The sequence below is a fragment of the Ovis canadensis genome, chromosome 2 (assembly GCF_042477335.2).
Source record: "Ovis canadensis isolate MfBH-ARS-UI-01 breed Bighorn chromosome 2, ARS-UI_OviCan_v2, whole genome shotgun sequence".
NCBI classification, from domain to species: Eukaryota; Metazoa; Chordata; class Mammalia; order Artiodactyla; family Bovidae; genus Ovis; species Ovis canadensis.
The window spans coordinates 253,034,516-253,056,252 of NC_091246.1; the positions used below are offsets into that span (position 1 = coordinate 253,034,516).

Below are 21,737 nucleotides of genomic sequence, written 5' to 3' on the forward strand. Positions count from 1 at the left end.
CTCTTGCGGTTTTGGACAGCCACCTGGCAGGCCCCTCCCCGTGCCCCGTGCTCCCCCCCGCCCGGGCCCCTGCAGCCCGACTGCTCACTCGTGCCCGCCCGTGCCCCCCAGGCGGGAGACCTTCGACTTCGACGACGATTGTGACAGTCTGACATGGGAAGAGAATGAAGACACGCTGCTGCTCTGGGAAGACTTCACCAACTGCAACCCGGGCCTCGAGCTGCAGGGCGAGGTGAGCCGGCAGGCGGGCCCGGGGGTGCCCCGTCCCTGCGCTCCCCCGTCCCTCGCTCTTTCCCGGCAGCCCCACCACCTGGTTAAGCTGTCTGCCCTGTTCCGTTTCTCCAGCAAGAGGAAAACCTGGGCAACCTGATCCACGAGACCGAATCCTTCTTCAAGACGAGAGACAAGGAGTATCAGGAGACGATCGGCCAGATCGAGGTGAGACGCCCGCTTGTGCATGTCCCCGAGCGACCCCCGAGGCCCCCAGTGATGTCCCCCACGTGACCCCCGAGGCTCCCGGTGACTAAGCACCCATGTGCACAGGGGCTGGGATAGCAGCGCAGGCACCAGGATTGGGAGTCAGGAGACCCACTGATTCTCCTGGCCTGGTGCTGGGCGAGTCACCCCTCTCTTGGGTAGGGCCTCAGTTTCCTAATCTGTAAAATGGGGGTGGTGATACCTGTCTGCCCCAGAGAGGTTTTTTCTTAAGTTGTTTGACTGACATGGTGATCTCAAAATAATGGGAACTGACATTTGAATGATATCAAGTGACACTGGGCCCTGAGCCCTTTAAAAATACACCTTTGTTGGTATTCTCATACCCTGTGTGTGTACCCGAGGGGGACCTGGGTGCCTCCACCCTGTGCAGTGGGCACTGTGTGCCCATTTTACAGAGGAAGAGATGAGGTCAAAGAGACCAAGTGACTTGCCTGAGACCCCCCAGCCAGGAAGCGGCCTGCAAGCCCGGTTCTCCCTGCTCCAGAGCCTGTGTGTGTGCCTGGCACACCTGTCTGCGAGAGTCAGTCATTGTCAAGCGGGAGGACGGGAAGCCCGGCTCCTCCCCGAGGGATGGAGCCCTTGGTTGAGGAGAAGGGTCAGAAGCGTGAGCCCCCTTTTCTGACGCAGTCCGCGTGAAGGAGTGCCCAGGCCAGAGCTGCTGGGGCTACCCCAGCGGCGGGTGTGGCCGTGGGACGGCCCCCCGCCGCTGGCGCCGAGGGCGCGGGGTCGCCGCGGCTCGCTGTGAGGGTGACCTGCGCTCTCTCCCGTGTCGGCTCTTCGCAGCTGGAGCTCGCCACGGCCAAGAGCGACATGAACCGCCACCTGCACGAGTACATGGAGATGTGCAGCATGAAGCGGGGCCTGGACGTGCAGATGGAGACGTGCCGCCGGCTCATCAAGGGCTCCGCAGACAGGTACCGCCCGCGCCGCCTTCCCTGCGCACGCGCACGCGCACGCGCCGCCGCTGCCCCGGAGCGCGTGTGGCGCGAGCCTGGGGACTCCGTCCAACGGCCCGGCGGTCTGGGCGTCCCGTGACCGTCAGCCACCTACCGCGTGCCTTACACAGCTACGCTCACGTGGCTCGCACAGCCAGCCTGTTCCCATCCGTATGGGGCGGTGGAAGACTCCTTTGAGAAGTTGTGCTCTGTGCAAGGCCCTGGGGATACAGCGATGAGCAGGTCACAGCCCCTGCCCTCCTGGAGCCCACGCCCCACTTCCTGCCGAGCTGCTGGGTGGGGAGGTAGGCGGGGCTTACATGGCTCCTGAGGAAGCAGTTTTCCTTCCTTTCCCATCTTCTAACCTAAGGGCACATGAGCTGGTCCCCAGGAGACCAACACACATCAGGCCTCCTTCCCTGCCAGCACAGAGACAGCTCTTGCCCTTAGGGAACACGCAGCTTTTTGGGGAGTGTGTGTGTGTGTGTGCAGTTGCTGTCGTGTCTGATTCTTTGTGACTCCATGGATTGTAGCCCACCAGGCTCCCCTGTCCATGGAATTTTCCCGGCAAGAATACTGGACTGGGTTGCCATTTCCGTCCCTAGGGGATCTGCCTGACCCAGAGATCAAACCCGCATCGCTGGCATTGGCAGGCAGGCTTTTACCACTGACCCACCTGGGGAGCCCCCTTTCAGGGGAGAAAGACATGTTAGTGATAAAATGACAAGTAACAGCGCTTGGCCTGAAGCACAAATATGTTAGTTATAATCATTTCTCTCATCATGACGGTGTTCTTGCACCGTTTGGGCCATAAGAGACGGAGAAGCAGGGGGAAGCTGTGTGTGTGTGGGGCGGAGGGGGGAGCTGAGCATGTTACCTTCAGCTCACTGATTCCCAGAACCCACTTCTGCTGTTTCCATTGTTTGGATAGAGGAGTGTGCATGTAGGCAGGGTAAACAGCTTGCACTAGGTTCCCCCGGCTCAGCAGTGATAAGTTGAAAAGTCGAACCCAGTGCTGTTAACTGCTATTCTCTGTGGCCTCCCTTTGGGCTCTGAGTTAGTTGCCCAGATGATGGGCCCAGATGATGGGAGTGTAGGAGCTGAACTGGACCCATGGTTCCTGCTCCCATGGAGCGCTCAGCACCAGGGCGTTGCACGAGGTCTCGAGAGACTTGTTTAAGCCCTGAACTTCGAAGACTCTAAGGAAAGCAGAGAGGGTGGGTCTCGGTGAGGATCCCCCGTGGAGGCTAGGTTTTCTAGGAGGGGCTGCTCCATCCTTCCCGCTGTCTGCCCCAGGCTGCCCTCTGAAGTCTCCTGTTCTGTTGTGCCCTTCCAGGAATTCACCATCCCCAAGCTCCGTGGCCAGCAGCGACTCAGGAAGTACAGACGAGATCCCGGACGACTTTGAGCGGGAGGCGGACGTGGAGCCCATGGTCAGCTGATGACTGAGGCACGCCCCCCACCCCCCCCCAGCCCGTGCCTGGTGGTCTTGGCGATGGGGCCTCTGCCCGCCTCTCCCCACGGGGCCAGGAAGTGGGGCTCCCAGCCCTGACCAGGCAGACTTCCTATGCCCTCCCTTCTCTGGAGGCCCCCAGGGACCGCTGCTTCCTTCCTTCCTTTCTCCGCCCACCACCAACCAGTGCCCCCATCCATCCACCCACCCAAGGAATGGTGCTGTCAATTTCTATTGTTCTCCGCATCACAAATGCAGACTTCTGTCCGGACGATGCAGTGTTAACTGTGCCTTTTCCCTTCAGCTGAGCCACTTTGAGCTCCAAAGAATTATTCCTAGCAGGTGTTTTTATACAAAACCCTAAGGTGAGGGCGGGGGGCCCCCCCGGGTGTGGTCAATGCCTTTTTCTACCCTCCCACCTGCTCCTCTGATTGGCCATGAGCTCTGCCTTCCCGCCCCTGCTGGAGTTGAACTTGGGATGGTCCACCTCCCCCCCAGGAAGGCGCTGCCTGCCTTCACCTTTCCAGGCCTGGGTGGGGACTTCCCGAGGGCATGTCCTTTACTGAAGGGGAGAGAAGGCTAGAAGGAGGGAGGGAAGGACAAATTTTTCTTTTCTTTTTGGATCGAGTGGCAAAGCAGAGGGAGAAGGCACTGTGGGGGAAGGTGGAGCCTCACTGTGTTTAAACTACTATGCAAAAAAAAACAAAACAAAAAAAAAACAAAAAAAAGCAGCTTGCCTTATACCACTGTGGGAGGCGGGCCCTCTCCCAACTAGCTCCTTGGTTTTCCCCTGGAGCTGGGAAGGAGGCAGAAGCTAGGGTGATCTCTCTCCCTCTCTCTCTCTCTCTCTCTCTCTCTCTCTCTCACAGCCTCTGCGGGTGAGCACTGACTTGGGAGGGGGTTTGGTCAAGGTTGGTAGCGAGGTGGGGGTCCTGAGGACCTCAGCCACCTGACTGCTTGCTTTCTAGGAACTTCCGTGGGTTGGGGAGGCGGGTGGGGGTTGGGGTGGGGAATGTCTTTTTATTGCCCTGATGTTTTTTTTTTTTTTTCCCCAGCCAACAATAAGGGGTTATAGATCTGAAATTTCTCTGTGAGAAAGTCTGGAGAGGGCCAGGCCTGGTAGCCACCGCCTCCTCCAGGGAGCTGGGTCAGTACTGCCTGCCAGCATCTTGGTTCTCCACTGTGCCCCAGCTGCCCACTGTTTGGCCACCGGCGGGCACTGGAAAGGGAAGCAGAGGGAGGCAGCGGGGACTGCTGGCAGAGGAGGTGGCCGGAGCGGGAGCTCGCCTGAGAGCACGCTCATGGATGGACATATGCTCACCTCTACTGTAATTCACTGCTTGATTGATCCGTTGGAGAGTTAATCTGAGCCAGTATCTCTCCAGACTTGAGTGGACCTGAGTCAGAGGGCATTGTGTGGAGGCCACCCTCAAATCTCAGCTGGGAGCCCGAAGAGCAGGCTTTACTTTTTTTTTTTTAGTATCTTTTTGGACCCACCACTCACTACTACCAATCCCCTGGTGTGATTGGGGATTTTTGGTTTTGTTGGCTCAGGAGCTCCTGCTGGAGGTCAGAGGAGCGAAATGTGCCCAAGGACCAGAGCTCCTTACTACCCGACTGCCTGTGTCTGCAGGCAGAGGAGGGGCTCTGAGTAGATCAGGCCTCCTGTCTTTCCTCCCCAGAGGACCAGTGATTTGTAAGGGCCTCCTCTCTCTTCTGTTTCCCCACCTGTTTTGCAGTCTTAAAACCATTGTATATAATATTCATATTATATAAATATATATATATATATATATGGAGAGAGAGGAGAGTGTTAGTGATGGTGTGTAATTTTTATTTATGAGAACTTGGTGGCCTTTATTGTGAATTTTTTCCTTTTTTTTTTTTGCTTTGTTTTGTTTTCATGGGAGAACCTCCTGCTGTTTCCCCGTAAAAGTCTGGCTGAACGTCTTCCATTCCCAGCATCTCTTAGCCAGATAGTCCCTCGTTAGGTACGTGAAGGGACGAGGTTTCGGAGGAGAGATCACCCACTTCTCCTTCTCACTGACCCTTGTTCTAAAGGTTACAGGGTTCAAACAGATTATTATTGTTGTTATTGTTATTGTTGTTTTATTTTTATTTTAACCAAAGGTTATCAGAGCCAGTTGGGCTTGGACCTCAGCTGCTGAAAAGATTTTCCGTTTCCGGGAGGGTGGGAAACTGCCGCCCCCCCGGGCCTCCTCTGCCCAGGGTGAGGGAGGCATTGAGTGCTGTGGGCAGGTGGGCAGCATGGAAGCCTGCCTCAGGGTGGTGGGAGGGTGGCAGAATTAAGACAGTAAGCAACAATAGAAGTATTTAGGGGGTAACTAAGGTTCCTGAGGTGATTGCTGTCCAGTAGTATTATTTTTCCTTCCCCCCTTGTATACATAGGATATTTGTCTTTGGGGACTAGGGTACTCTGAATTTATCTAGGAAGTATGGAAGTGGCAGGAGCCAGGGTCAGATGCTGGCCAGAAAGATCCGTCCTGCTGGTTTTCAATAGCTGCTCTCCCTGGGGAGCAAGGATTTGGGGCTGGTGGATAGGGGGACAGCAAGAGTGTTAGTGACCTGCCTCCCGGGTGTGGTCCTGGGCTTTAGCCTGGCTGCCTCCCTCCCCACTAAGTTCTTTTTTTGAGTTAGTTGCCAGTGGGCCCCGCTTGCCCCCTTTGCCATGGGCTCACAGCTTGCCAAGAAAGACCCCAACGCTCGCTGGGGCAGCACCAGGTCCAGTTGGGACCAACTGGTCCGTCCTTTGTAAAGATGTAAATACTTAATTGTGGTTTTCTATTCCTTAGCCCAGTGTCATATTGACATTGGTGTTTCAGAATTGTTCTCAGATGGTTCTCCTGTGCTGCCCTCTTTTGCTCTCCTATTTTGGGGGGGTTTATAAAAAGAGAGGATTGGGGAGGGGCAGGGAGAGTAGCTTCTTTTGGGCTCCCTGATTGTGGAACACACACGCACACACACTTCTGAGATTCTGAACAGGGAAAAAAATGATTGACAAGTAAACACATTTTGTTTTCTTGTGGCAATATGTCTAGAGGTCTCTGGCCTGTCCATCATGGACTTAGCTCCGTGGATGGAGCTCAGATGACCTGGAGAATCTTTGGCTTGGGATGGGGGGAGAGGGTGTGGGGCAGGGGGTCATATAAGGTATAACTTAAGCGAAATGTAATCTATTTATAAAGCAAGAGACTCTCATCTATTTTTATGAAAGGAAAGGTTTTTTTAAAATCTAGGGTAGGCAGTTATGGTAGCCCAGCATTTTTCTGTGGACAAGATGCATGTTGCTGCTGGATTTAATATAATCAGTACCCCTCACCTTTTCTCCTCATCCTCACCACCTGCTCATCCATACCCATGGGCGGCTTCAGCAGCGCAAAGGTCACCCCTCACCCCATTTCTCTGTCCCTTGATCCCCCAGCTCCCTGGCCATTGGAAGGCTGGGGGGCGGGCATTTGTGGTAGTGGCTGGGCAGTGGGGAATTCAGAATGGAGTAGGGTGGTGGGAGGGAAAGGGGGTGCTGGGCGGAGGGCAAGCTCTGCTTCAGAGGGTGGGCTCTGATTAGTTGCTCCGACTCTGGTCGGCCAAGATCCATTGCCAAGTCAGCTGTATTTGGGAGACAGCTGAGAAATGAGTGGAAGACTTCCAGGCTCGGGGTGGGCTGTGTGTTAGGCTCGGGCAAACCCCTCACCATTCCCCCTGCCGAGCCATCAAAGCAGTGAAGTAAAGGCACCCTCCGCCCATAGACTCCTTCGTGGACATTTTCACATCTACCTTATTTTTAGCCCCATCTGGGGAGACTTTATATCCTGAAGTCCCATTCCACCCCACTGTTGCTGTTTGTCTGCCAGCTGGGTTTAGCGTCAAGGGGAAGGGGGGGTTTATACTCATTGAAAGACTACTGACCCTACCGGAAACCAACCTGTTTACTGTATTGTTGTAAATATCATGCCCTTTATATCCTGTATATTGGCTTCTTTTAAATAAAGTGAAATGTCTTAGAATTGATGCTTTTTTCTTTTTAAATTAAGGATAAAGTGATGGGGGAGGGGCAAGAGGACACAGGCCACATAAACACTAAAAGTCATTGGCCGATTAGTGATCAAATAGGGAAATTTTACATCACCTCACATCTCACAATAAAATCTTTGGAAGCAGTTAAAGCAGGAATTATACATATTTCATAGAAGGGGAAGAGAGCCAGAGAGATCACAGCCTGAAGAACTAGCATAGCCTGGTTTGGAACTGGGGGCCTATTAATCATATTGCCCTCTGAATCTGCAAATTTTCCATTCTCTGGTGGAGCAAGCTAACTGTCTTGTGCCATCTTAATTAAGTGACTAGTATCCGTGGATTTTGGTATCTGCAGGGGCTCTGGGAACCCGTCTCCCACCAGAGGAGGACTGAAGTTTCCTTCCCCACTCCCCACTCTTTTGTTTAAATTCTCCGAAGTGCCTTAAAGAGTGTGGCCTCCCAGATAAAGAGGAGTGATAATGAAATAAGGAGGAAGTTCTAAGGCGGGTATTATTACCCCCACTTTACAGACACAGAACTGAGGCCCAGGAAAGTTACATATCTTGTCAACGTCACAGGGAGAAACCACGATCAGCATCGGAACTCTGAACTCCTAAGCAGGTTCTCGGTACACACCACTGGAGAAAATACTAACAGATACATTAGAAGAGAGCGTTGGGAAAGTTGTTAACAGTACTTAAGGAATAGAACGGGCCCCTAAGATTCCATCCTCAGAACTTCAGAATCTGAGTTGTCAATAAGGTTCACGTGTTCGTGCAAACAACTTCCCGGAGAGAACATTCAAATTTTGGTCCGGGGCGCCAAAATAAAGCAGAGGAATAAAACGGATTCCGCGTCCAGAGCTTTTGAAGGGAAGTCCGAGCGCAGATTGGTTCGGGTTTTATCTTACATTGACCGTAATCTGCAAGGAAGTAGACCGATTTGTCCCAGCGCTGTGCCTTAGGCAACTAGGTGGCTCCGCTCCAGGTCGGGAGTGGAGGGTGGCTGCGTCCCTACCAGGAGGCTAGAGCCAGGCTGCAGCCCCCGAGGTGAGGAAGGGGGCCGGCCACGAGGCCCTCTGCAGGGTGTAAGAGTCTGGCAGCCCCCGGCCAAGGGCAGCGAGAGCCTCCGGGTAGGGCCTCCAGCGACACCTGACCAGCAGACCCCAATCCTTCCGCGCCGCCTCACACGTGCCCCATCCCCGCTCTCTCATTGGCTGCTTCTGCCCCTCTAATCCCGGCCTAAGCAGGTTGCAACTTGACCGCCCCTCTGATTGGTCCGGGAGCTCTCATGGCTCACTTTGATTGGTGGATGGAGCTCACGCCCTTCTGCCCCCGGCCCCCGTCGGAGGGCGACCGGGTCATACCATACAGGAAGAAAGCGGGAAACGCGTACCCTTCGGGGCTTCGCTCTTGGGCTGCTTTGCCCTGCGTCATATGATAACGTTCTTCGTCAGGCCCTCGGGGGAGAATTCTTCTATTAGCAGGAGGCAAACACAGAGGCGTTTAGGCTGGGCCTGACTTGGAGGGCTGCCGAGGCGGCAGTCACCCCCCCCAGCCCACCGAGGTGGTGCGCTCCAGGCGGGGCGGTGCCGTCCAGTGGCTCCAAGCGGGGCCGGTCCAGCGAGCGGCCGCGCGGGGATCCCGGGATGCTGCTGCGTTCGGCCGCGCTCTGCCGCGCCCTGCTGGCCCGCCGGGGCAGGGCGGCCGGGTGAGTGAGCGCCGGGCAGGCCAAGGGGCGCCTGCTGGCCCCGGGGCCCCAGGAGTCGCTGGGCGCCCCCCCCCACCCCGCGCCCCTGTCCCCTACTGGGCTCCCTCCGCGCCGGACCCCCGAACCGGGCTCCACTCCCGCCCCCGCACCGGGCTCGACTCCCGTCCCCGAACCGGGCTCCCTCCGCGCCGGACCCCCGAACCGGGCTCCACTCCCGCCCCCGCACCGGGCTCGACTCCCGTCCCCGAACCGGGCTCCCTCCGCGCCGGACCCCCGAACCGGGCTCCATCCCCGCCCCCGAACCGGGCTCGACTCCCGTCCCCGAACTGGGCTCCCTCCGCGCCGGACCCCCGAACCGGGCTCCACTCCCGCCCCCGCACCGGGCTCCACTCCCGCCCCCGCACCGGGCTCCCTCCGCGCCGGACCCCCGAACCGGGCTCCACTCCCGCCCCCGCACCGGGCTCGACTCCCGTCCCCGAACCGGGCTCCCTCCGCGCCGGACCCCCGAACCGGGCTCCATCCCCGCCCCCGAACCGGGCTCCCTCCGGGCCAGACCCCCGAACCGGGCTCCACCCTCGCCCCCGAACCGGGCTCTCTCCGGGCCAGACCCCCTCCGGGTTTCCCAGAGGCTTCTCTCCACCGGGGGTCGCTTCCTCTGATGCCGCCCGACACCCACCTCCTGCGATGTGTCCATCTCCCAAAGGTCTTCTAGCTAAGGGGTCCTGCCCACTGGCGGGTGAGGTGGGTTGGTTCGGTGCCCTCTTGGATCCCCACGGTGAGAAAGGAGCCGCTTGATCACCTCGTCTTTCTCCGGATGGATAAAGACATTTGCCTGCCGCCTAAGTACAGCCTTCTCCTCTGAGGGCACCTCTATTTTTTTTTTTTTTAAAGCACGTTTCGTTTCTCTCCCCACCCTTGGTTTCACGTTCAGGACCCTCCCTGGGGTTCCCTCTCTCCTCTGGACTGGCATTTCTGCTTCTCTCTTTTCTCCTTCCCCCTTTTTCAAGTTAAGTGTTGGTCGGAGAAGGCAATGGCACCCCACTCCCGTACTCTTGCCTGGAAAATCCTGTGGACGGAGGAGCCTTGTAGGCTGCAGTCCATGGGGTCGCTAGGAGCCGGGACATGACTGAACGACTTCACTTTCACTTTTCACTTTCATGCCCTGGAGAAGGAAATGGCAACCCACTCCAGTGTTCTTGCCTGGAGAATCCCAGGGACAGGGGAGCCTGGTGGGCTGCTGGCTATGGGGTCTCACAGAGTCCGACACGACCGAAGAGACTTAGCAGCAGCAGCAGCAGCAGTTGGTCAGAAAAATGGACTCCTTTCTTCTGATAGGTGGAATAATATTTGTGAAGTACATATAACATGCCAAACCTGTGTTGCACACTTGGCCTACGTGCCTTATTGTGACCATTCGTAAGTTACGACTCATGAAGTGCTTTGAAGAGTGCCTGGTGCGGAGGCAGTGCCTGATGCTATTAATCATGATTGTCATTATCGCCCGTTTTTAAACTTCACTGGTGGGTAGCTGCTTTCAGATGAAGAAGCTGAGGTGTAGTGGTCCAAGTGGAGCTGCCCTGCAAACCCAGATTTGCAGACCCCTCCAGTGTGGAGTGGGATTCCTGGACCTTTGCCCTGTCAGTGACAGATGTCCTCAGACCCCTCTTCTGCACCCCGTGGGCTTGGTGGAAGAGGCAGGTAGGACACAGATCCTGCCCCAGAGGGGCTCACAGTTGGGTGAGGCCACACTCCTGTGGACCCATGCGTCTGTCCACCTCCCGTTCAGAGCTGGGCAGCTCTGGCCCCAGTTTGAGTTTTGTTTGCCTGACCCCTAGGACTGATCAGTTGCATCTCCCCTGCTAAGCTGTGCCTCTCTCGAGTTAATCAGTGTCCCAAGGAATGGTACAGGGTGCCCTGGGCGCGGATGCGTTTCAGTGCAGCTGTGTGTGCTCTGTGGGGGCAGGTGGTGGGATAGGGAAGAGGACAAGGAGGAGGACTCTTTTCTCCAAACTGAGGTTGGGGGCCCTGCTCACTGCATCCTCAGTGTGGTCTCATTTGCAGGCCTTTCCCTGCATTCTGAGACCACGCCTCTCAGACCCTGATGGAAGCCACATAGGTCCACGTGTTTACTGAGTATCTGCCCTGTGTACGTGGTGTGCTAAATGCTGTAGGGAGGGGTATTGCAACCTGCAAGAGTTTTCAGTTTAATGGAAGAAAGCCTTAGACATAAAAAACAAACCAAAAAGCCCTCTAATGTCTGGTATAAAAACACCTCTATTCTGGGGGAGGTGGGGGCTGGGGCGGGGTGGGCGGGTTGGACGGAAAGCTCATAACAGCAGTAGTTATCAAGCAATCAAGTACCATAGGCCTGGCCCTGTGCAGATAAGCCCTGTATTATTACCGTTTTACCAATGGGAAACTTATCTGCCTGTTAAAAATGTTGAGACTAAGGGCTACCCTAGTGGCTCAGCAGTTAAAGAATCTGCCTGCCAAAACAGGAGATTCGGGTTTGATCCCCAGGTGGGGAAGATCCCCTGGAGGAGGAAATGGCAACCCACTGTAGTATTCTTGCCCGGGAAATCCCAGGGACAGAAGGGCCTGGTGGGCTTACAGTCCATGAGTTGGACATGACAGCGACTAAACAACAGCAATAAAATTACCCTCTGTCTGACTCCAGGCTCATGCCTCCTGAGTGGAGAAAAAGCATTTTGTAATCAGATCTGCTGGCTCAGGTTACCTCTTTTGGATATAGCAGCTGGCTTGATGCCCCAAGACAGGGTTTCCCAACCTCAGCAGTATTAACGTTTGAGTCTGATAATCCTTTGTTGTGGGGGCTGCCTGTGTATTGTAGAATGTTTAGCAGAATCCCTGGCGTCTACTCCCTAGATGGCATAGCATCCCTCAGTTATGACAACAAGAAGTCTCCAGGCATTGCCAAATGTCACCTCAGGGGCACAGGCGCTCCTGGTTGAGAACCGTGGTTCTAGAATAGTTTTGGTGTTTGGCCACTTGTTTAATTCTTTGACAGAAAGGAAATGGCAGTCCATTCCAGGACTATTGCCTGGAAAATCCCATGGACAGAGGAGCCTGGTAGGCTGCATTCCATGGGGTTGCAAAGAGTCGGACACGACTGAGCGACTTCACTTTCTTTCTTAGCATATACCTGTGGCATGCCATGTCTGCGTTTATGGGGAAGCAGTTTTAGCACATTTTTAGTGGTAACTCTCGGTGCCTACACATGAAATTCTAGTGCTGACAGAGACCATCTCTTGGGAGCCTGGGATGGGTGAGGTTCTGCAGTGCTTCCCTTTCTGCCTGGAGCACCAGGAATCTCAACCAACTTTTAAACATACTTCTTTTTTTTGGAAGTGATTTGTTCAGTCGCCTAGTTATGTCCGACTCTTTGCAACCCCATGGACTGCAGCATGCCAGGCTTCCCTGTCCTTTGCTATCTCCTGGACGTCAAACTCTCACGTCCATTGAGTCGGTGATGCCATCCAACCGTCTCATCCTCTGTCGCCCCCTTCTCCTCCTGCCTTCAGTCTCTCCCAGCATCAGGGTCTTTTCCAATGTGTCAGCTCCTCGCATCAGGCAGCCAAAGTATTGGAGCCTCAGCTTCAGCATCAGTCCTTCCAGTGAATATTCAGGACTGATTTCCTTTACGACTGACTGGTTTGACCTCCTTGCTGTCCAAGGGGCTTTTGAAGTGGTGGTCAGTTATTCTTGATATTTTACAGTATTTGTTTATTTATTGGGCTGCGTTGGGTCTCAGCTCCGTCACGCAGGATCTTTCACTGCCGCACAGGGACTCTCTAGCTGCGGTGTGCTAGCTTAGTTGCTCTGTGGCATGTGGGGTCTTAGTTCCCTGACCAGGCATTGAACCTTTGACCCCTAGACTGCAAGGCAGATTCTTAACCACTGGACCACCAGGGAAGTCCCTAAATGCACTCTTGACTGTGCATTTTCTTTGTATTTAATTAGTATGAGTCCACTGTACAAAGTACAGATAAAGCAAAAAAAAAAAAAGGTGACGGAGGTCACTCGGCAGCTTGCCACACAGAGGTGACCACGCTGTCACTTTGACGACTAGCCTTTTCACGGCCCAGGAATATATATGCTTTGGAAAAACAGCATAAAAATGGGCTCCTCTGCAGATGCTTTTTTGTAGCTTGCTTTTTCAGTTGCGACTGACCTCCCTTATTATATGTCCCCAGGCCCTAGAACTGTGACTGGCACCTGGTCAGCCCTCAGCAAACATTTGGTGAATGAAAGAATGATCATGTGATTCCTCCCTGTCAACAGAAATTTATCATAACCAGTCTGGGAGAGGATCGCAGTGAACAGCTGGCCTTTACGGAGGGGCCAGGGATGGTCACTCAGGGCTGCCGTTTGCCTTTTATGGGGGTGATTTCACTTAGCTCCTCAGCAGCCTGTGCTGTAGGGGATTTCACTTAGCTCCTCAGCAGCCTGTGCTGTAGGGGATTTCACTTAGCTCCTCAGCAGCCTGTGCTGAGGTGTCACGCGTCGTCAGTCGTGTCCACCTCGCTGTGGCCCTGTGAGCTGCAGCCCGCCAGGCTCCTCTGCCTGTGGGGATTCTCCAGGCAAGAATGCTGGAGTGGGTTGCCGTGCCCCCCGCCAGGGGATTTTCCCAACCCAGGGATCAAACCCAGGTCTCCCGAATTGGCAGGCAGGTTCTTTACTGACTGAGCCACCGGGAAAGCCCCATGAATTACGTGTTACTGTCCCCATTTCACAGACTGAACAACTGAGGCCTGTAGCAGTTAAGGAAATCTTGTCCAAGGTCTTGAGCTAGTAAACACCAGAGCTCCCAACTGACTGCCTTTCTCTCTTTCATTAATTTTGTCTTGGGCATCCTCTGCAAAATCTTTGTTGTTGTTGTTTTTCCCTAAATCTTTTGCTTCTGGTTTTGGCTGTGCTGGGTCTTTGCTGTGGCGCTCTGGTTTTTTCTAGTTGTGGCACTCAGGCTTAGTTGCCCTCTGCCATGTGGGATCTTAGTTCCCTGACCAGGGATGGAACCCACGTCCGCTGAGTTAGAAGGCGAGTTCTTAACCACTGGACCACTAGGGAAGTCTCTGCAAATTCTCTTTGGAAACAGCCAAGATACATATTTATACTTGTATATACATTTGATAAATAAAAGAATTAAACTGGGCACCTAGGAAACTTAGAGTGTTAATATTTGTCCCTTATATACTCTTGTATCAGACCTCACTGGGTGCCAGGGTCCAGAGGTGACTCCAGCCCGGCCCTCCGACATTAGGGGGCTTGTGGGCTGGAGTTCACCTGCAGGAATCCTGGTGACTTTGGCTGCCTTTCAGCCTCTCTGCCTGTCTTGTCTTCCTAACTTCAAAACCACCTAGGGCTTGTCCCAGCCCGCCTGATGCTGTTCTGGCCAGGAGCCTGGGACGTCCCGCTGTTCCCTGGCCATACTCTGCCCTTTCATTTCTCAAGCACTGCCCAGGTCAGTGCTTCCTGCCTGAGTGTCCTCCTCTGGTGAAGCCGCGCTCACCCAGCACTTTGTGGCCCTGCTGTCCTTTGGCCCAGTGCCCTGCCTGTGAGACGGGAGTGATCCTACTGATAGCCGTGTTGCACCAGGCTCAAAGGACGCGAGTTTGAGCACACTCTGGAAGATAGTGAAGGACAGGGAAGCCCACGGGGTCGCGGAGAGTTGGATGTGACTTAGCACCTGAACAGCAACAACAGAGCCCGAGGGTTAGAGGTGAAGTGGCAGACGGCTTGCTGGGGGCCTGGGACCCAGAGTGTTTTCTGTGAATAAACTGAGTAAAGGAAGAAGTAGAACCTCCAGTGACTGGAATGCTTGCTCCTAAACTTGTGAAAATCCCCACTCAGGCCGCAGTCAGCACCGGCACTCAGGCCTGGGGGGGACCTGGCTTCTGGTGCCCTGCAGCTGGCTCGGCACACAGCTGGTGCTCAGCAGCTGCTGTTGGAGTGGCCCATCGGACAGCCCGGGGTGGGTCCTGGCTCCACCTGCTAGCTGCTGTGTGGCCCTGGGCGGGTTCCTTGACCTCTCTGTGCTGCCTCTTGTCCTCATGTAGAAAAGAAAGATTAACAGTAGCTACCTTGAAAATGGTCCTAGAGAGTAAATGAATTCGTATGCTAAACCCACTTTGAAGAGTGGCCGGCACTGGGACTTTCCTGGGTGGGGAACTAAGATCCTACATGCTGCACGGCACAGCCGAAAAAACTGGCCAGCACCGAGAAAACTTGTGTAGCTTCAGGCATTATTTCCATCTCCTCACCTACCAGCAGGCATCGCTAGGGATCGAAAGCCCTGGGCTGAGATGGCAGGGCTGATAGGCGCCCTGTGATCTCGGTCAAGGTCACTCCCCATCTCGGGGCGGCCTCTTTGCTGAAGGGAGAAGAGAGGAGGAACCCGTCCCATCAGCTGGCTGAGGGGCCCTGAGACACTCCACGTTGTTGTCCTGGACTTGCTCAGTCCTGTCTGACTCTTTGTGACCCGTGGACTGCAGCCCGCCAGCCTCCTCAGTCCTTGGGATTCTCCGGGCCAGAATACTGGCGTGGGTCGCCATGCCCTCCTCCAGGGGATCTTCCCAACCCAGGGATCGAACCCGGGTCTCCCGCACTGCAGGCAGATTCTTTACCATCTGAGCCACCAGGGAAGCCCAAGAATACTGGAGTGGGTGATCTTCCCAACGCAGGAATCAAAGCTGCATTGCAGGTGGAGGAATCTTTGCCACTGACCCACCAGGGAAGCCCTCCAGGCGCTTCTGCCAGAGCACGTCTCCCAAGGAGGAGCCCCGGGCTCAGGCCGCGCCCCGTCACTCCATGAGCTGTGGCCACGAGCCGTTACTCTCTGAACCTCAGCTTCCTGCCCCCACCCTGTCCGTCAGATGGATGTAGTAATAGTTTGCAGGGTAACATATTTGTAGGGTAATCACTTAGCACCACGCGAGGCATGCCATAAATGCTTCAGAAAAGTTCCTTGAAGTTTTCCAGGGCAGCTTATCCTGAGCTTCAGGCGTGGCTCTGCACTTTCTCTCAGCTCTCCTCCACCCCCAGCCCCTTATCTCAGTGATTAGGAGGATTGGTCTTATCAGGTCTCAGATAACAGCTGAAAAGCCCAGAAGCTGAAGGAAGGAAGGGCGATTTCCTTTCTAGTCCTCTGCTTGGCCTTGGCTGCCCCCACGCCAGCTCCTGGGGGCCTGCCTCCAGGAGTCCGGTCCTGGGGGCCTGGTGCCCAGCTGTGTGCTTGTTTTCAAGGTGTTCCTTGGATGCTCGCTGTGGTCTGGGCACTGTGGGAACACAGTCCGAGCTGTGTGATGAGGGCCGTCGGCTGTGAGGTGATCTGATAGGGGCCCCATCCAGGTTGGGCAAGGCTAGTGTCCCCTGCAGAGGGGGTGAGGGAAGGGGCGGGAAGGCCAGAATGGCAGGATTGCTGCTGACAGGGTGGGAGGGGGGTGAGGGGGATGGGAAAGAGCCTGGAGGCCTCAGGAAGGATTCTGATTCTTTATTGTAGAAGAAACTAGGAGCCACTGGGTAGTTCTGAGCTGAGCACTTACTTACCCTTTTATCTCTCTGTGTTGATGATGATTTCATGTTAAAACTATGGAAACTGGTAGCTGCTCCCTTTTCAGCTCCTGCCCTGGGTGGGGCACGGGCTGGTTGGGCTTCCGGTGGTGGCTCAGCTGGTGAAGAATCCGCCTGCAGTGTCTGCGGGAGACCTGGGTTCGATCCCTGGGTTGGCGAGATCCCTTGGAGAAGGGAAAGGCTCCCCACTCCAGTCTTCTTGCCTGGAGAATCTGGGGTCGCAAAGAGTCGGACACTCTGAGCGACTCTGGCTTTCACAGCCGTTTTTCACCTTGTGAGCTTCTGCCCTGGGTGGGCCACGGGGCTGTTTATTCCAGTGGTTTCAAGAGGAGCTTGGAGTCAGTGGAGCCGGAGTGGAAGCCCGTGGTGCCTCGGACCAGGGTGGAGGCCTGGGGGCGACCTGGGAGCCCAGGCCCCTCCGCTTCCCATCAGTTTCCCCTGTACATTTCAGAGCTCAGCATTCCCCGTTGTAGGAGATGTTTTGGTCTTGCAGCCTTTTTAGCTCAGATCCTAAAAGGATGGGTGGGTCATCCCGTGCAGAGGGTGGGTCGGGGTAGCTGGGGTCTCAGACCCAGGCCGTGAAGTCACCAGGTGAGAAGCGGCACGCCAGGTGGTTAGGGGAAACTGAGTCAAATCCTGACTCTGCCTTCTGTTTCTTTCCTGAAGTGGGAGGGCTGAGAACTGCCCTGAGAAGGTCGGGATGGACTCGCCTTTGCATCCCAGAGCCAGGCACCTGCCAGGTGTGGTGAACATGTGGGTGGGTGAGACCTTTGACCTCATCTGAGCTATCTCTGCCTTCTTGCCTTGTGGGCAAGATGTATGCTGACTGCATGAATTAATAAATGAGGGACACAGTCCTGCCGGGAATGGCCTTGCAGATCCTTATAAAAGCCCCGGGTCCTACAAGCGCTTCATTCTGCCTTCCCCTGAGCCAGTGGAAGGGAGCTTACGCTATCCAGAAGGGCCCACGAGCCAAGGGGCAAAAAAAGGCTTGTCAGGCATTCCTAGATTATTTTTGGCTCTTAGTTGATTCAGGCTCTGAGGCTGATCTTTGAACTGGTGTCTGTTCCCTACGTTACATTCAGACGGATGGACGGTCCAGCGGACAGGGGGGCCAGGGCCTGGGCACTTTCCAAACAGCCAGCCAGCCCTGTGGGCATATGATCCTGAGGTCACAGTGGCCCTCTGCCCTGGGGAAGGCTTGCCCCGCTTCTGATGTTGTCTGAGGTGGGAGAGGGGGGAGGGAACCACACTGGTAGCTGCTACCTTTTGAGCTTCTGCCCCGGGTGGGACCCAGGGCTGCATTTATTCCAGCAGTGTTTGTTGAGCCCCTGGACTCCTTGGGAGGGTCTGGGAACCAGATTGCCTTAGAAAGCCTGGCCTGGTGGAGTAGACATTCTGGAAGACCTTTGCAGTTTCTAAGAGAACCTAAGAGCAGGAAGAGTAAGCAGGGCTTGTCATCCTCCCAGTGACCCTGCAGGGAACATGGGGTCACCCATTCTTCAGATGAGAAAACAGAGGCCTGTGGCGTTTTTACAGTGTAGTGTGGTGACGTAGTGAGGTCTCCAGCAGGTGTAGGGGTTCGTCCAGGATGTCTGCTTCCGGCACAGCCTGTGCTTTTCGCACCCACCAGGCCCTGGGCTCCAGAGAGGGCTGGGGCGGCCCACCTCCTGGTGCCCGGTCCAGCGCGCGGCGGCGCTCTCCTGGCTTGAGGGGGACGAGGCGGTGGCTGAGTCGCTGCTTTGCGGTGGTTCACTGCTGCTGCTGAGAGCCCAGTGGCTCAGCTGGTGAAGAATCTCATGCAGTGCAGGAGACCCTGGTTCGATTCCTGGGTCGGGAATGTGCCCTGGAGAAGGGCAAGGCTGCCCACTCCAGTATTCTGGCCTGGAGAACCCCGTGGACTGTACAGTCTGTGGGGTCGCAAAGGGTCGGCTGAGCAACTTTCACTTTCGCTGCTGCTGCTGAGTGCCCGGGGGCAGTATGGGGTCTGCCTGCAGTTCAGAAGACCTCGGTTCAGTCCCTGGGTCGGGAACATCCCCTGGAGAAGGGAACGGCTACCCACTCCAGTATTCTTGCCTGGAGAATCCCATGGACAGAGGAGCCTGACAGGCTACAGTCCACGGGGTCACAAAGAGTCAGACATAGCTGAGCGACTAACACATTCACACTGCTACTAAGGCCCAGAGAGAGGCGTCTGGAACCTTCCAGTTGGTGGAGGGTGGGGAAGGGGGAAGACACTGCCCTCCTCTTTCCTGCCAGGATGTTGAGACCTGTGGCTGCTGGAATTCTCCGGCCTCTCCTGTCTCCCCCACTGCAGCAGTGGATTTTCCTTCGTTGAGCAGACCTGTAGCTCTGCACCGGTCTCTCTTCAGATCTGCAGGGTGACCCCAGGAGATGGAGGTCCCCCTGCGACGCCGAAGACGTGGGCACCAGGCCGCACAGCTCACCAGAGGCCCAAATGGCCCTGCATCGCATTTCTTTCTGTGTTTGGGGCAGGGTGGGGCCTGAGGAATGCGCACTTCCTTGGGTGTGGTGGGTGCAGCTGGGGCTCACAGGGAGGAGAGGGAGGAGAAAGCCCCAGGGGCATGGGAGGGGGGTCCGCCCCCAACCTCCACTGCACAGGCCCCTTCCTGCTCTTCCTGACTTGTCCTCCCTGCTCTGGGCCTTTGTCTTTGCTCTTTCCCCTGCCTGGAACACTCTTCCCAGCGCTTCTCAGACCTCCTCCAGGTCGCTGGCAGAGGTCACCTCCTCCCTGAGGCCCTCCCTGACCATCCCAGCTGAAGTGGCCCCGCCCTCCTCCTTCCTTAGTTATTTTCTTGTCCTTTCCGTCTCGGGCTTCCCTGGTCGCTCAGACTGTAAAGAATCTGCCCACAATGCAGGAGACCTGGGTTAGATCCCTGGATCTAGAAGGTCCCCTGGAGAAGGGCATAGCTGCCCCCTCCAGTGTTCTTGCCTGAAGAACCCCATGGACAGAGGAGCCTGGTGGGCTGCAGTCCCCGGGGTCACACGCAGTCGGGCGCGGCTGAGCAGCTGACACTTTCGCTTTTTCAGTCGCAGTGGTGGTTCTTCTTTTTTAAAATTTTTACAATTACTTTGGCTGCACCCCGAGGTGGCACGTGGAGCCTTGGTTCCCCAGCCCCGGACTGAAGCCGCGCCCTCTGCTGTGGGAGCTTAGAGTCTTAGCCACTAGACCGCCAGGGAAGCCCGAGTGTCCCCTTCTTGCCCGTGTCCCGCACTGGAGGCCGGCTGCAGTCAGAGGGTCGCTGTCTCGGTCACTGCTGTCCCTCCAGACGAGCAAGCTGCCTTGGAGCCTGGTGGGGTCAGCAGCGACCTGTGCGTACAGCCCAGTGTGACGTCCTTCCTGTAGGCCTCCAGGCCGGGTGTCTGAGCCCCGGAGCCCTTCTCAGTGAGAAAGGAAAAAAAGTGCCCAACATTCACAGCCAGACTGTCTGGTTCTCTCGCGTGTAAGCCCTCAGCCTCAGACGCCCTCCCCAGGGAGGTGATGAGGTGGGCGGGCCAGCCTGCTTCAGACTGCCCAGCAGAGGTCTCCGTGCCCCCCACCCCCAATACCAGGCAGCGCCCGCTTGCCCAGGGAGGAGCTGCTGCCTCTCACCCCACCATGCAGTTGTTGCACCTGCTGACTATTGCCAGCCCCCACGTCCTTATCCCTCCCCAAATCAGCTGCAGTCACCCCGGTCCTGCAACGGGCTCCCCTCACACCCCAGCCCTGGAGGCCTGTGGTCCCTGCAGTGTGCGTGAGCAGGAGCCGACTGGCCAGCCTGCAGGCGTGTTCCTCTCGGGCCCTGCCCGTGGGGCGTTGACCGGAGGGAGACAGAGCTGGGTGTTTCTTGATCTTGGCCTTGAACAAGTCCTTTTCCGTTTAGGACCTAAATTACCGTATTTCTGTCATAGGCCGCCGGTGAGGTCCTTCTGGTGCCACCATGAGTTTATCAAATCTGACGTTCCCTGTGTGTCCTCGAGGGCCTTTTTCATCACTCTTGTCCTCATTTACAGCTGGGGAAACTGAGGCCTGGAGGGGAAGCCCTACTGCTGAGGTTCCTCCAGCTCTGGAATGACGGACTCTTTTTGGAAAAATTTAAGGCTGCATTTATTAACAAGTTTTTTCATTTAAGTGTGTGTTACTTTGTATAACGTTTTATATATGTATTTTTTCATTCAAGTGTGTTATATAAAATGGTATTTTTTATATACCATTTTCACCAATATAAGATTATATATATATATATACATTCTTTAATATTCTTTTCCGTTATGATTTACCGGAGGATACTAAATACAGTTTCCCGTGCCATACAGTAGGACCTTGTTTATCCATTCTATAGGTAATAGCCTGGACTTGCCTAGTGGCTCAGTGGTAGAGAATCCACCTGCCTCTGCAGGAGATGCTAGGTCGATCCCTGGGTGGGGAAGACCCCCTGGAGGAGGAAATGGCACCCCACTCCAGTATTCTTGTCTGGAAAACTCCAAGGCTAGAGGAGGCTGGTGAGCTGCTGTCCACGGGGTCACAAAGCGTCGGACGCGACTGGACGAGGGAGCACGCACACGCAGCAGCTTCCACCTGCTAACCCCAGCTTCCCCCTTCAGCCCTCCCCCAGCCCCCTGTCCTCCGTCCATGAATGGGGTGACCAACCCACCTTGGGGCCCCCAAACATATTAGGGATGGCACCACTGGTGGTCACTGATCGGTGAGGTCATGGGGTCAAGAGTGAATAGGGTCTCCAGACTTGGCATTCAGTCCCCAGGAACGCCCACAGCAGCCCTCCCTGTGGCTGTGAGCCGAGCTCAGGGCACCCCTCCGAGTTCACGGCCCTCCCCTCGGGTGTTCTTGCCCACCTGGAGCTCTCGTCCTTGTGCCAAGGAGCTCTCGGCTGGTTCCCATCCGGATGAGACGGAGGTGTGGGACGTGCTGACTTTTCTGCTTAGAGAAAGGAGTAACTTGGGTCTGTTTGGGAGAAAGTCCGCCTTGTGCGGAAATAGAGGGAAACTGAGTCTGCTCTACGGGGAAAACACTCAGGCGTGGCTCTGCACCTGTGGATGGCAGCTTCAAGCAACCGTGTGAGCCTCTGTGGTGGTTCTCATTTAGGAGATGGAGGCACAGGCTCAGAGGAGGCAGGTCAGATGTCTGAGGACACAGTAGCAGGACCTGGGCTTGAACTTTGGTTTTGGACTCTAAGGCCAGTTCTCATCCCCCAGTTCTATAATGGGTTTGCATTTCAAGGTTCTGGGCCAGCCCAGGTCCCCCTGAAGGAGATGGGGGTGCTGGGGCTGGCGCTGCTGACCTGCGCGCCTCTGTTCCCTGCCAGGCTGTGTTGGAAGCACGTCTCCTCCGTCCAGGTGGCCAATGAGCCCGTGCTGGCGTTCACGCAGGGCAGTCCCGAGCGAGATGCGCTGCAGAAGGTAATCGGGGGCAGTGAGGGGCGCCCAGTAGTGCGTGGAGGGCCTGGTGGAGACAGCCTTCAGCAGCTCCCACAAGACCTGTCCGCGCCAGCAGCCAC

The 21,737-nt window shown here is 55.8% G+C and overlaps 2 protein-coding genes across 4 annotated transcripts in view; both read left to right on the plus strand.

The window, feature by feature from the left end:
- IFFO2 (intermediate filament family orphan 2) overlaps positions 1-3,215 on the plus strand; it is a 46,572-nt gene extending 43,357 nt beyond the window's left edge. For both annotated transcript variants that reach the window (XM_069575127.1, XM_069575126.1), the window contains 4 exons: positions 112-232; positions 346-438; positions 1,282-1,412; positions 2,770-3,215. In XM_069575127.1, the coding sequence (XP_069431228.1) occupies positions 112-232; positions 346-438; positions 1,282-1,412; positions 2,770-2,875 (451 nt within the window). In that variant the 3' untranslated portion in view covers positions 2,876-3,215. The remainder of the gene's footprint in view (positions 1-111; positions 233-345; positions 439-1,281; positions 1,413-2,769) is intronic.
- A 5,042-nt stretch (positions 3,216-8,257) lies between these two features.
- The window catches only part of ALDH4A1 (aldehyde dehydrogenase 4 family member A1), a 32,893-nt gene continuing 19,413 nt past the window's right edge, over positions 8,258-21,737 (plus strand). The window contains exons 1-2 of one of the 2 annotated variants that reach the window (XM_069575128.1): positions 8,258-8,631; positions 21,546-21,639. In XM_069575128.1, coding sequence (XP_069431229.1) covers positions 8,570-8,631; positions 21,546-21,639 — 156 coding nt within the window. In that variant the 5' untranslated portion in view covers positions 8,258-8,569. The remainder of the gene's footprint in view (positions 8,632-21,545; positions 21,640-21,737) is intronic. The other variant, XM_069575129.1, reaches the window with a different exon arrangement.